This window comes from Falco rusticolus, chromosome 5 (genome assembly GCF_015220075.1).
Source record: "Falco rusticolus isolate bFalRus1 chromosome 5, bFalRus1.pri, whole genome shotgun sequence".
Lineage (NCBI taxonomy): Eukaryota > Metazoa > Chordata > Aves > Falconiformes > Falconidae > Falco > Falco rusticolus.
In genome coordinates this window covers 81,695,408-81,710,394 of record NC_051191.1, presented here as the reverse complement: position 1 = coordinate 81,710,394, position 14,987 = coordinate 81,695,408, and the positions used below count along the sequence as shown (strand labels likewise).

Sequence of the window (14,987 nt, the reverse complement as noted above, 5' to 3'; positions counted from 1 at the left end):
AATAAAAATTAGACTAAAAAGTCTAAATAATGTGAGGATATGAATATTATTTAAGCAATGTATTTCAACAGAGTTAATATATTTAATAACATCAGTCACAACAGGCTCTAAGTACAAAGCAAAATAAATGCTGTTTCTTCTGTCCATCAAAGCCTGGATGTAAACTTGTTAAGTTACACAGTGCTTCCATAAGCAAAAGAAAAAAAAAATGTTGGGTATAATTTAATCAGTCCAAGAAAGAAGGATGACAGTAAATTCTCAGAATCCATGAAGTGTGGCTAATATTTGCCATGGGAATAAATATCCACATTGAGACTGAGCTCAAATACCCCCCACGGTACAGAAGTGCAAAAATCTATTTCAGTTGCAGAAAGAAGAGGGTGGTAATTCTTCAGGTATATATACTCTAAAGCTCTAACATTACCCAGAAAATAAAAACCACATTTATTTTAGTGGTAACAGTCAAACTTGCAGTCAAGCAAAGTACGGAAGATAAAAGCAAGAAAAATCATTTCTGAGAACAGAGAATCAATTGCACATGTCTGGTCCTTATTTTTCTTTCTCAGAGAAGTTTAAACCACAGAATTTCTATGAAATCATATCGCTATAGTGAAATATTATAATGGACACAGCAAAACACAAATGAAGATTGAGTGTAAGCAGATGTACCACTATTTTTAATTCAGCTGAGCTGCCAGGTCTTGTAAAACTTGATAATTCCTCTAGCCAGCCACAGTTTAACTTAACATTTGTAATATTTACTAACATACCAAGTGTTGTAACCTCATTCTGAGTTTACCTATTTCATACAGTAGCCTGGCCTGGAATAACTGGTATTCAAAAAGTACATAAATCTTGAACAAAAACATTGAGGCAGAAAAAAGGAAATTTCAAAGTCTTGCAGGACCTCAATAAGATTTGATGGTCACACTACAATTTGAAAATTTGAAACATCTCACTCCCAACAAAGAGCAATTCTGCTCATGTTACAAGTTAGTGGTTAAGTCTTTGAAAAACTATATGCACTATTTCAACTTTAACTCAAAACACAATAAATACATTTTACAAAGGTTATTGATTATCCATTTTACTAACACCAGCTTTAGCAGGTAATCACGTAGAAGCAGATCGTATAATAAAATCTAGTTGGAGTTTGATTATTCGAAAGATAAATGTTAACAAATGTCATCTTTCTTATGTATACAAATTATCCAGAAACAGATTTGGGGTTTTTTCCCCCTATTGTTTGTTCGTTAATATCACAGTTCATTTATTCCTAGACAGATATCTAGCAATATTTCAAGTCAACAGTTTTCACAAACATTTCCTTTTCCTTACTCAGTATTTATAGTATACAACAAAAATTGTTTTATTTTTGTTTGACTTTCTTGCAGAGATATTGTGGAAATATCTTTAAAAACATGGTTGTTTTGTCTTATTTTAAGACCAACTTCTTCTGTGTTTGTAATGTAAAAATGCAAAATTTTTGAAAAACACTGGGAACACATATGGATGTGTTCAGATGAATAAAACTTGTAAAACCAGGAGTAAAAAGAATCGAATGAATTTCAGAACTGTTAAATACTTTCACACTGATTCATGATGTGAACACCAGCTTCTGATTATTCAACAGATTTTGTGACCGTACTCCCCAATAAAAATTCACCAGTGTAAATGGCAATTACTCTTTTTTTGAAGGAATTAATACTTTCAAACAAAAATATCTGAAGTATGACATTCTTCCAGGGAGAAACACTATACAAAAACATCTTCCGAGGATAAACACTATACAAAAACAAAGGTACATTACTGTTCACCGTATTTTTGTTACAGTAAAATATCACCAGAGCTATAGAAAAGCAGTGAGTGCATTTCTAAATGCTCTGATCAATCCAAGTTTTCATTTTCTGAAGTAATTGTAAGTTAATTAGTCTGCATCAGCTAAGAACCAGGTCCCTTAGTATTTTATAGAAGTCCGTATTACCTTATGAGGTCGACAGGCTGAAACTTGTAAAATACCCCATATCTTGCCCATTCTCGATACAGCAACTAAAAAAAGAAACCACAACAAACAAAAACAAAAAAGAAAATTAACTTGTAACACGTGATCCCATCTGTTTTTACAAACATCTTCTAAGAGTTACAAATATATGTACCAAAACAAGCAATTTCCCGTGCTTCAATGCAAACCAAGTACATTTTTCAGATGGTTATGGCAGACTCCAACCAAGCCAGCAATACAAGGATGGTATACATACATCTTTCTCCACATACCTACCCGCTCCTCACCCGACGTATTAGATAGTAATGTTAAACACAAAGGCTCAAAACAAAAGAGGCTGTAGTCTCGTGGAAGTCTCTGGAAAGATACTAGAAATAGTCCTACCTCCAGTGTGACACTCTTCTGTGATTTAATTTATTTAATGTGTGGAATCATACCATAGATAAGTATTGACCAGTGTTTCTAGGTCCAAGGTGAAGTGAACTGAGGTAAGAGTTCCAGACTGGTAAACTGGTATGTAAAAACATACCAAGAATTAATAAATATGTCAAAACCAGCCTGCTTTCCTGCTCAGCTCCTGAGGCTACTACACCCAGCAAAGCCTGTGTAAAAGCCCCTTCTCTCTCCATGCTGCACACGGACACACGAGTTCACATTTACTGTTGTAAAAGCAAACTCACCCACAGCTTATAGACAGCTTAAAGGAAGGCACAGATCCTACGGAAACATCTTACAATGGGAGGAATCCAGCGGGAACAGTCAGGGATAAAAGGAAACTTATTAACCACAGTCCACTCAACTGCAACAGACACGGGACTTGGGATAGTCTTCCTCATTCCCTCTTTCATGCTGTGTCATATAGATCACACCTTTGTTGAACTTTCAAAAAAAAAAAAAAAAAGAAACCTATGACACTTTTTTACAAGAGCTGCAAAGGAAACTGGTAATTACGGTGTGAAAGACATCACACTGTTCTGGAACAAAAGCCAGCTGCTGCACAGAAATTACCATGCAATTAACAATTTGGTAAAAGAGTTAATTTGATAGCAGTATGTTTTATAACTGTGTGTGAATCTATTAATAATCTAGAAAGGATATTAAAAAATGAAGCCTTCCAGAATTATGTGAAAACCTAAAGAAGCTCAGAGGAAATATCAGCACGATCTTTTGATACATGATTGTTCACCATATTTTATATTTAGAGGAAAATAAAAATCAGGGCAGTTGCATGCAAAACAGTAAGGCATTCCAGTGGAACCACTGGAGTTGTTCATATTCCTTTCACAGTTTTCAGCTGTGAAAGGACTGCAGACAGTCTAAACCAACATGCTCATTGAAAACTATTTCTTGAAGTACAGAGGGCATCAAAATAATAAAAAATAACCAAATATGATGATAAATACAACTAAATTAACCACATAACTCTTTATAGATTATAAAAGTGTATCATCCAAAAAGACAGCTGTTAAGCCTTTTGTCCCTCTTTTCAAAAAAGAAGAGGAGGGCGTCCAGAAAAAGAGTAGCATAGGAGAGGTCAGCTCCTTTAAAATAAGGCACCACGTTATTCCTAGTAAAACTGGAGTAGTGATGAACCTGTGTTTTGAGAATAAGCTTCTGTGTGGAATGTCTGCTGGCTCCAAGAGACATTATCATACTTCAGTTCCTCCTTTGCTGTGAGCACTAATTGATTGTCTTTTGCCTGTCTCATGGAAATTGTAGTAAATGGGAAGCAGTGTAATTGCTGAGTTGCTACCTTTGAGCCTTTTATTCCTCTCTAAACTGGCTGGGATTGGACAATAAATTGTAAGGCTGCTGGGGAGGACAACACAAACCAAGAACCGCATGCACACAAGTACACAACAAGCAAGAACTGGAGAGGGTGTTGGTAACAAAGTATGTACAGTTTCTGCAATTATCAGTAGTTGCATCTGTCAAATGGCCCATTTTGACAGCTAGCAGCATGCTACATGATCTTATGAAATTAACAGCACAATTAAAATAAATGTGGAGAAATTTCAGATACTGTAACTGCAGAGTTATCTTGACATCTTTTGAGGTTTCCAATCATATTTTTCTACTGTTTATAATGCCTCTCCTCCTGTGGATGCTATATGAAAGAACTAAATAAATACCAAGTGAGCAAGTAAGACTTGGATCCTGCAGACACACACCTGATGAAGTATTATTGTTCAGAATATGGAAACTGGCTTGCAACCATTTGAGTGAACAGAGCTATGCCATTGCATACTTATTAAAGATAAAGTGTAAAGTATTTTTTGTTCATAGATCAGGTAGTAAACACTAAACTGCTGAAGCAATTGGGAATTCAGCAATGAGATTCCAGGGGTGTGGAGTCTTGGCTTTTAGTATATTGCTCTCACAGAGCACACTCAAAATATTTTGCACTTGTGGAAAGAAATGATGATACTAGGTTTGAGTTTATTTGGCTTCAACAGCAGTTGAAGAGGATCTCCCTGGCTGCCATATTGATATTTTCATATGAATGCTTGTGGTTACCTATTCAAAATCACCCCTTTACATTGTCTCACAGCATTAGCTACAATTTCATTTATTTCCATAAATAATTGTACTAATAAACACATTCTGAAATATACAAACCAAGACAGTTAAAGCTATTATCCTTAAAATTACTTAAAGGCTGTTTTGAATGTAGCTACAGAATAGAATCTGAAAAGCAGAAGACAGCTCTTTCTAAAATTGCACTCAGTTCAGGGACAGGCTGCTATGACAATATGTCAGACTACAGAATCACACTGGTTACTCTGGTTCCAAAAGCCATAGCACTGAAGGTGAGTTTATGGCATGAATATTTTCCATTCACGTGTGTTGCCCACACTAAACCTCAGTCTCAGCACTGCAATTTTACAAGATTAAGCTTAATCTGGAAGCTGGAATGTGCTTCCTTTCATGATATTTATTAAATTGAAAGGAATTCTAGGAAGAGTTTTGTAATATAGTTTATTGTATTTTATCAGCTTCATTTAAAAGCAGTACTTTCTGTAAGTTTAAAATAACACTTTCCAATCTGCTTCTAATATTCTAGGGATGTTGTACTATATAATGACAACAGTGTATTTCCCAGATAGGTAACAAAGCCCTTATGTATTTCTCAATGTCAAACATATTGCTAGCAACAAAAGGTTACAAGTTGCCAGTGGGCTAGAAGCTTAAAGAAGACCCAGTCAGTGTTTATACTCCTGGCAAATTAATACCATGCTGCTGTGCAACAGCTTTCTTAAAAAGATCTTTTTCTAGAGCAGAAGTCACACTAAAACAGGGAAATTCCTTTACTCCAATCAACAGTCTTCGGAAAAGAGTGGGTTTCATTGCCTGCAGATTTCTTATTCTCATAGGATGTGGCAAAAGTATTGTTTCACTGTGCATTTCTCCAAGGAAATCCTGAAGAGAGTTAACAAGGATTAACCTTTATATTATGAACTGGTACATAAACCTTCATTACTTGTGCTTCCTTATTGGCATATGTACCCAGACAGGCTCCATTCATCATTGCTTGGGCTTATACAGCAGACAATTGAAATGGGAGATACGGATAAGTTAAAATGGACAAAATAAAAGGGGGCAGAGGAGAAAAAAAAAAAACAAAAAAAACAACAACAAAACCAACTCAAAAATGCCCCCCTTTCTTTTAAACCTGATCGGGGCTTTTCAGGAAATTAAACACTGAGACTATTAGATTCAGATAGAAAACAGATGATGTTATGCATAGAAATACTACAGCAGATTCAATGGCTGGGCAGCAGAGACATATGTGAATAATCAATGAAGTATTTCTGGAAAGAACCTTTTATGTTTTTAATACTTAACACTTCATAACTGAACCTAATAGGCAGAATAAAAAGAAGGCAGCACAAAATACAACTAGTAGGGTGAATATTTTTCCAGACACTAGACCTTTTAGGCCCTCTTCCCCCTATTTCACAGTACCCAATATCCCCTCCCTCACTGATTAATGTTCATTTACTTTTCTTTAAAAATTTTGCTAGCCTTGTAAGTAAGTAAACTATGTAGCTGACTTTCAGAGTCTATTACTGTATCACAATTACTTATTCAGAGAAAATTCTGCAAGTGCAGAGTATACAATTTCTTCATGAACAGAAAGTTCATAATAACCGACATAAATATACAAGTTTCTTCATAGTTCATTTTCCAGCTTTGCCTCATTTGCTTACCGCAGTTCATATAATAAATTAAATTGTACATGGCACATGAAGACATCTAGTGGCTGAATGTTGACACTATTTGCCTAAAACTACAAAGATTACATTTTCAAATTTTTATAAACCCAGCACTTGAAAAATCAGATTTATTTGTATGACCTATGAACTCAGTCTTCATTTTAAATCATCAAATAATCATCTGTAGCAATTACACTCTTGAGAACTACACTGTGTTTTGCCAAATTAATTGCATTTTCTTACCTCTCCTTCAAGCAACAGATGGCACATACCAACATATAATACCACCATAGAGTTAAACACATCTATGAAATAATTTACAAGTCACCAAGAATATATTCAATTTAATTTCTAGTATAGTAAATAATTTAGGCTTCCAAACATTCTCTTTTTCTTCATTCTTCCTTCCCCCTCTTTCCCTCCCCACAATTTTCCCTTTCTTCATTTCCTATCCTATTGTTTGTATATAAAGGAAAAAGATGAGCAAAGAGAACAATATTGAATGGATCTTAATGAATTACAGTAATTAAATGGCTTGGCTCATTTCTGATAGTAAGCATATGTATTAAATAAATCTGAATTCACAGTGTTTGATTATGCATCCATTTATCTTGTGCAGATAGTAGGTGATATATTTTCAAAAGTCTTGATAGCTAGAAACTTTTTATTTACAAAATAATTGGAGGCAGAGTTTTAGAAATTTAATTAAATTCAACTGAATGCACAATCAAATGAAAAATGCAACTATGTTTTAGTCTAGTAACCATTGTTCTGTAGTACTATCTGGTTACAGAAAAAAATAATTATATAAGTTATTCAACAACATTTGCTTCTGGACAGGTTGAAAAAATCTTGTCTATGCAACAAAACTTGGAGCATTTCAAGATGTAAATATCAAATTAAATTTGCTGAAATACTTCAGAAGAAGACTTTAAAAAAAGTCTTGTTAAAAGAATTTTATATGCAGAAGTAGAGGAAAAAAGTAATGCAAAAAATATACACATTTGTAAAAAAACATTTACTTGACTGAACACTGGCTAATGCTTTACAATAGCATTTAGAACATTAATTCATATCTACCACATTAAAAGTAATATGAAATTAATTTTGCAATTTATTTTACCTTTCTGTCATTCATGTCACCATTTTGGCCTTCATATTCACCCTAGAGAACAAAAATAATTTAATAACTGATGTAAAAAACTATAAAATCCAATAAAAGATTGCTCAGCTGTTCCTACATTGTTTATTTTACTTTTAGGTCACAACTTTAAATGTACTTATGTAAGTGTTTTCATATTAGAATAGACTATATTTAGAACTTAAAATATATTTTCATTGTCACAGGCAATAAACATTAATGTCTATGCACATCTAAATGATACAGAGAACTAGACCTTCAGTAGTATATACATACATCATGAAGTGGGTATGCTGCATCATAAACATTGTTTGCTATTAATGTGCCAATACCTAAAAGAAAAAAAAAAAAAAAAGATGGTTAATAGGTGAGCACGGTTAAATAGAAAACATTACTACAGATTTCACTTCATGACATTACAGAGGGAACTGAGCTGCATTACTTAAAACATTCAAAATCATGTCAAGATGAGTATATACCAACCTAGAAGTACCTGGCTATGGAAAACATGTTGCCACCGAAAGGCTCATTTCCATATGATGTTTTTCTTGAGCAAACCAGTACGATACAAAGATTGTTTTAACCACTTTCTCATCCTGATAGCAAAGAGGCACGTGTCTGAGGAGGAAAGTACCTGGGAAGTCCTTCTTGAAGCTTGACAATGATCAGAACCATGTATCCCCAGTGACAGACCCAAACAAAACAAAAAAAACCACTTTGACAGAAGTTTGTGATTGAAGTAACTCTTACTATCTATTGACTAATATCAGATCAGGTCTCATTTTCACTGAACCAAGTGCTTTGTTTTCTACCCTTCCTCATATCAATACATAAGGCCAGCCTTTTGAATTTGAAACAACTCCTGTTTGCGGGGGTTAGATCAGTTTGTGCTCACCAAATTCATGGTTACACTGGAAAGCTGGATGCACCAGGACAAAAACTGCTGAGTCCTGAAGATTGCAAAGAGGAAGCCTAGTCAAAGGTACAGGAAGATACAGGGACATGGCACTATCCAAGTGACCACATGCTACAAGGGATTTAGCAACCAAATCCCCAGCTAATGACTACAGCACCTGTAGATGTACACAAGGCCACTACTGACTTTCAAGACCCATGACTTTATAGCCATTCTGTCGTCAATCTCTGCAGGTAAAAACAAACACTCCATAAGATGACAATTAAAGCTAGGATTAGTAGTTTATTCCAGATCTCTTTGCTTTCAATGGCCAGTAAAAGTAACCAGCTAGCTTGTCTTTGGGGATGAAAAAAAATTCCATACTCAGATTGCACAACTATCATTCTGAAATGATTGGGAAAAAAAACCACCTCTGGTCAGAGATGCTAGATAGAAATTACCAATAAATTTCTTCCTTCGTACAAAGGCAAATACCCGTATCACTACATGCATTAATAGAATCAGGAAATCTTCATGTTTGGATGATGTCAAGTCTTCCACCAAAACCATTCCATGTTTGGAAAGTTTGCAATGGTTCAGAGTTATGCTAGAGGAAAATATGCATTCCTTGTATAATGTCATAGAAGTGGCATCAGATTCAACCTCGCTCAGATGTAAATACCAACCAGCAAATGTGTTTCAAGTGTTGTTATTATTTTATGAAGCATAAGTTTATGAAAACCAAAGACTGCTATAAGTACTTCCAACATCACTGTCCTACCTCTTATGCACAATGAGCAATGAAATAATGAAGAAAAGAAAAAAAAAAAAAAACCACAAAAAAACCCAACACGGTAAACCAAAGACGTTTAAAGAAATCTTTTAAACCATTCATGGTGAGTCATTCTAAGTCTTCAGACCAGTGAGATGGGAAAACCTTAGTGACATATGAAGCATAAGACTTTGGGGGGAGGATCTCAGAAGTCCAAAACAATTAATGAATGTAGGTCAAATGCAATGCATAATTGTGTTTTGGCTATGGGCCAGGAAGATGGGAAGGACAGGAGGATTAAAATGCTTCATATCCAATGGGATCTTGAGCTGACTTGAGCTTGAAGTGGATTAGCCTGTATTTTCACCTTAGAGTAAAAAAAAAAAAAAAAAAAGCCTGAAAAATCACTACTAGTGATTTATCTCTAATGGTGGCTTGCATTACACTCATAAACCAGAACAAGCTATTAAAATAGAGAAAACTTTAAGTAAGAGGCAAAAAAAAAAAAAAAAAATCCTTAGGAAAGTGCTGTTTTTCTTCCTACTGTGTCCTTGTAGGACAAATTCCTTATTGCTTCTTTCAAGCTTTTTCTCAGCCCAACAGCTTGCAAAGTCTTAAGAGCTTCAACAGGTTCTACACAGTCTGTCTGGATCCCCTGGAAAAGTGTCAGTTCTGGGGGCTGTTTTTTATCTCAACAGGCCTAGTGACCCTGCTGTACTTCAGGCTTCTTGTTTTATGTACCTTACACTGCCTTTTGTCTAAAATCCTGCACTCTGGAGACATGTACCTGCACAGGCTCTGCAGCTCCCAGGGAAAGCATGGTCTCCCCAGTCACCGAGAGAGTTCCCTGGATGCCAGCTGGAGCAACCCAGCAAGACAGCATTCATCTCTACTGCCCCACTAGAGTTTTTTTGAGCTGATCAAAACAGAACAACACAGAGCAAACAGTGAACAGACACCAAGTGAACAACGTTTTAGAAATGAAGAGTGCCTGACGTTTTCTCAACTATCTTTTCAGTTTTTTAAAGGAAACAGTGTAATAATCATAAATTTAAATGTTTGTACTGACAAAACCAAGTATTTCTGATTGAAAAAGAGTAAGTATTTTGTTTGGTTGGTTGGTATATATATATATATATATATATATATATATATACTTTGATTTTAAAAAATTGCCACTATTTCAGGGAAACTTAAATTAATCTATTTTCCACTCCAGATGCTGTACCAAAGAAGTCTGCTACTGCAGCTTCACTGCACAAAGTTACACCAAGGCTGTGCAGGAATCTGTTGCTACAGCACACTTATTCTTTGCAGGCACATTACCCTAGGATGCTGTGATCTGCACATAAGTGGCCAAGCTTACAGAAGGACTTCCAGAAAACATGCCAGACAAGGAGCACTATCACTTCTTCACCACTGGAGAAATACGTGCCATGATATCACATTGGATGAAAGAAAAAGAGTAGAGAAAAGAGAATAAGTACACTTGTATATGTTCTGAACCTCAAGAAAACAAAAGCTCCAAATATTTCAGGGTTACCCCAAAAGTATCATACGGTATTTTCAAGACAGTCTTCATTAAGTCATATATTTCACTATGCAATTCATGGACATAGTTTTTAAAGCTGCAGTGATAAAAATAACCTGGAAAAATGTATTATTCTATTGAAATGGCAAGAAAACTATGTTCTTGGTAGAAATAATACAACATATACTAGCTGACATCTGAATTTTCAAAAGTAGACCATATAATGATCAAATCCAATTTTATAATAACTCATGAAATGCAAGTTATGTGCCAAATCCTGCACCTGTAGAAATGGAAAGCAAGCTCCCATTACCATGTCCTATTCAAATCATGGACCAGAAAGTCTGATTTTATTCCTCAGAAAATGCATTGATTTCAATCTCTACTTTTTGTGAAAATATGCCAGCATACTTTTGTGTTCTGCTAGAAAAATAATCTGTAAAATACCTAAACAATCCCTTTCAAAACAACATATACCATTATCTTCCCTCCTTTCTTACCCATGCTGTTTCTGGCCTTTGTAGGTGTGCGCTTCAAAATTTCATGTACCTATAGAAAAGAACAGTCATATAACACACAAATTAGCATTATTTTCATCACGGAGCTAGCAATAAAACAAAACTTTAAAAGAAGAGGCTTTGGAAGCATGCATTTGCACATACATTTAAATCATACGTTTCACTCATATATAAATGCATGACTTGAGGAACTAGTTAACACTTAAAAATGCTATGGCAAGTCTTACTAGTGGTTTACCTGCCCTAACTTTTGTAGGTTAAATCCTGCTGTGTCACATCCTTTATAAAACTATTTGAAATATAAGGACTTCAGTTAAAATGAGAATTTTACATCAAAGAAAATCACATTAAAAAATGACTTAGTAAAACCACATTAGCTTTCACGTTTGGAAGTATAACATCAAGATGCACATGAAGTGATCAGTAAATATGCTACATCTATGAAACCCATGTATGGGTGAATATAGCATGTTAGGGAGGAGTTGGCATTGCCTATGTAATGAGAAATCTTGCCTCACCAACTCGCTGGAGATCTAGCAGAATCTCAGGAACACGGCACCAGGTTTCTCACCAAAAACTGCTGAAGCTAAGTTACTGTAGGATTGTAGAGGAGGTCCTTTCATGAAATAAAATCTAGCTAAAGATTAGGAAGTATGGCTTAATAACAGCTTTGAACAATGGAGATGAATCAGTAGCTGTGTTTCTCTACATAACATCTCCTACTCCTGGACCACTGGGCAGCTCCAGAAGAGTATTTCTTACATACTTATGAGTGCTTAGTGTTTTCCAGGAACACAGAAATGTGTAAACCAATGAAATCAGCAAAGTAGTTACCAACACTCACTATTAAAGCAAATACCATTCAGCACAAGTAATGATATGAAAATGAACTTTTGTTCACTTACTATTCGACTGCGGGTAGCATTATCAAAAAAGGTGTCTTTGTCTTTAATGTTATACCTAAAACATTGAGAGAAAAGAAAAATCAGTTATGTTTTTAGACATGGTAGTTATAAGTAAGATAACATGCAAGATTCTGATTTAGAATTCATTTAGAAACCACAGCAAGTAAGAAAAACAGATGTTTAAAGGGAATATAGATGAAATAGAGCAGCATAATAGACTGAGCTATTTAAGACCTAGTCATTCAGCTTTATACCTGGATGACAATGATGGTGGACATAAAAACGCAAAAGTATTAACTAATGTAAAATACCTTTTGGGTAAGAAAAGCTTCCTGTTATTTACACACTATGACCTTCTAGTTTCTTCCTTAAAACGTACTCTCACCACTATAATATTCTGAGGTTATATTATTAAGTTTCAGCTAGTGTAATGCAGATGTTCATTGCTCTTTTCCAGGCAACTAACCAGTCAACATTTCACTTGCATTCAAATAACTGGTCCACGGAAATTATTCACTCCCTTAAACCTTAAGATCATCATATGTGAAATTAGCTTCCCAGTTTACTTCCCTCGATCAATTTGACTTGTATTCAGTATTAATTAAAATTGTCAGGACAATAAATGATGTGGTGGATCATTTATTACTGGTTTTTATTTATCAGACATAAATACAAATACACACCCATGAGGAAAAAAAGGAGTGTTTAATGTCACACTGGGCCCAGCAGTATTATCCTGAGTGAAAGGTCAGGTGTCAAGAATTCCTTATCAGCATATTATTAGCCAAGTTTTCATTACTATAATAAATCTATCAAGAGGAAAAATATTATCAGATTTCTACTAGCTTTTTTTTTTTTTTTTTTTCCAAAACAGGCAGTAATATCCTTAACCAAATAATCAGAAATTTGGTGGTAGGATTTTTACAATTCAAGCCAAAAAGAAGGATATTTTATTTGTTGCACTGCTTCCAATGCCTTATCCATCAGAAGGAAGTTGACACTGAAAGTCTCTGCAACTTAGATTTCTGTTAATCCACTGAAACTTTACTCAGAGCCAATGCATGTTCATTTACTTTAGATCTATTTACTTGTCCTTCAATAAATTTAGTTTTATGCAGACATATGCTTTTATCACGTGGAAATATTACATAGGAATAAACTGTCAACTTGGATATTTCCTCAGGATTTCCAGAAATACTCAATGAATTTCTGAATTTTGATTGAAATATTGATAGAAAAAATGACACCACTACAATAATAAGTTATATATTTCTTCATTGTTTATCACAATTTTAAGTACTCACAAATATATTTTCTCTCTGGAAAATGGGTAAGACAGGCTTTTCATGTTGGTATTTTCTTGTCGTGGCACCTGGGGTTGCAGAGGTTCAGTCAATTTGCACCATATTTCATTTAACTTTTTGAGTATCCCTCCTTCTTCTGTTATTTCATACATCTGAGTAAATAAAATATTGTAGATTAGCTTGGCACTTCCAAAAATCCACTGCAATGGCCAAAAAAGATAGAGTTTGCTGTACATCTGTGTTTAAATCTGTACTTAAAATAAATGCCTTCCCTGAAGATACATTCCACATAACAGCAAGCACCTGATTCCATAAGGTTTTCAGTACTAAAAAGTTCCTGTCCTTCACAAGCTACTTCCAGAAGAAAACTCAGTGCAGAATTGTTAATAACAAGAAACATCCCTACTAACTACAACAGAAGCTGCAGGGAGATGACAGAAAGGCAGAGTAATTAATTTGACTGTGTAACTGGGAATAGAGGGAGCAGACAAAGCAGGAAGGGCCTTTACCTGCTACCAGTTGTACTTCCCCAGCAGAATAAATTATTCCTGGATAATAATTGCTAGTATGGTTTGGCAGCACATCACATTCCATTAGAAGCGAGGATGGCTATGTGTTTAGTTTGAAGGGCAAGCACCCACAGCTTTTGCTGATTCAGATTGCTGTGAAGTGCTAGGGAGCTTCTCAAGGATATGAAGGTATTTTTTCCTGAAACACAGACAATCTTACCAAACGTGAGTTTATGTCCTCGTCACAGGATGTTCCTTTCAGCATTTTCACCAGCTTCGTTGCCCTTGTCTAGATGTATTCAAGGACCTTAACACCCTTCTTCTATTGTGGGGCCCAGAACTGCACACAGTGCTCAAGGTGAGGCTGCACCAGAGCTGAATACAGCAGGATGATCACCGCTCTTGGACCAGCTGGTTATACGGGGATGCACCTCAGGAAGCGGTTTGCCCTCTTGGCTGCCAGGGCACACTGCCAATTCATGGTGAGCTTGCCATCCACCAGCACCCTCAGGTCCCTCTCTGCAGCACTGTTCTTCAGCCACTCCTCTCCCAATTTATATTTGTGCCTGGCACTACTCCGTACCAGATGCAGAATCCAGCATTTGTACTTGTTAATTTTCATGCCATTGATTATTGCCCAATACTCCAGCCTACCTAGGTCTCTGCAAGGCCTCTTGTCCCTCCAGACAGTCAACAGCACAGTTTAGTATCATCAGCAAACTTGCTAATGGTGAATTCAAGCCCTGCATTCAGATTGTTGATAAATATATTGAACAGAACTGGCCATATGATTGAGCCCTGAGGAACACCACTGGTGACGGGTCACCAGCCAGTTGTAGCCCCGCTCGCTACAACCCTTTGAGCCCCGCTGTTCAACCAGTTCTTCACCCAGCACATCATGTACCTGCTCATCTCACAGCTGGACAACTTGTCCAGAAGGATACTGTGAAGGACACTATCAAAAACTAAAATCCAGAAAAAAATAAATCTACTACCTTCTCATCATCTACTGGGCAGGAAATATCATAGAAGGATATAAAATATTAGCCAGGACTTCCCATTTGTGAAACCATATTGACTGCCTGATGATTGCATTGTCCTTTAACTGCCTTTCAGTAGCACCTGGTATGATCTCGATAATTACTCCACGTACTGAGGTCAGACTAACAGGTCTATAGTTTTCTGGGTCTTAT

General features: G+C 35.7%; 1 protein-coding gene across 2 annotated transcripts in view; it reads right to left on the bottom strand.

Annotated features, from left to right (window-relative positions):
* ANO2 (anoctamin 2) overlaps positions 1-14,987 on the bottom strand; it is a 192,231-nt gene that overhangs the window by 134,406 nt on the left and 42,838 nt on the right. For both annotated transcript variants that reach the window (XM_037390413.1, XM_037390414.1), the window contains 6 exons: positions 13,286-13,437; positions 11,982-12,036; positions 11,059-11,107; positions 7,637-7,692; positions 7,343-7,384; positions 1,985-2,049 (listed from right to left, as the gene is read on the bottom strand). In XM_037390413.1, coding sequence (XP_037246310.1) covers positions 1,985-2,049; positions 7,343-7,384; positions 7,637-7,692; positions 11,059-11,107; positions 11,982-12,036; positions 13,286-13,437 — 419 coding nt within the window. The remainder of the gene's footprint in view (positions 1-1,984; positions 2,050-7,342; positions 7,385-7,636; positions 7,693-11,058; positions 11,108-11,981; positions 12,037-13,285; positions 13,438-14,987) is intronic.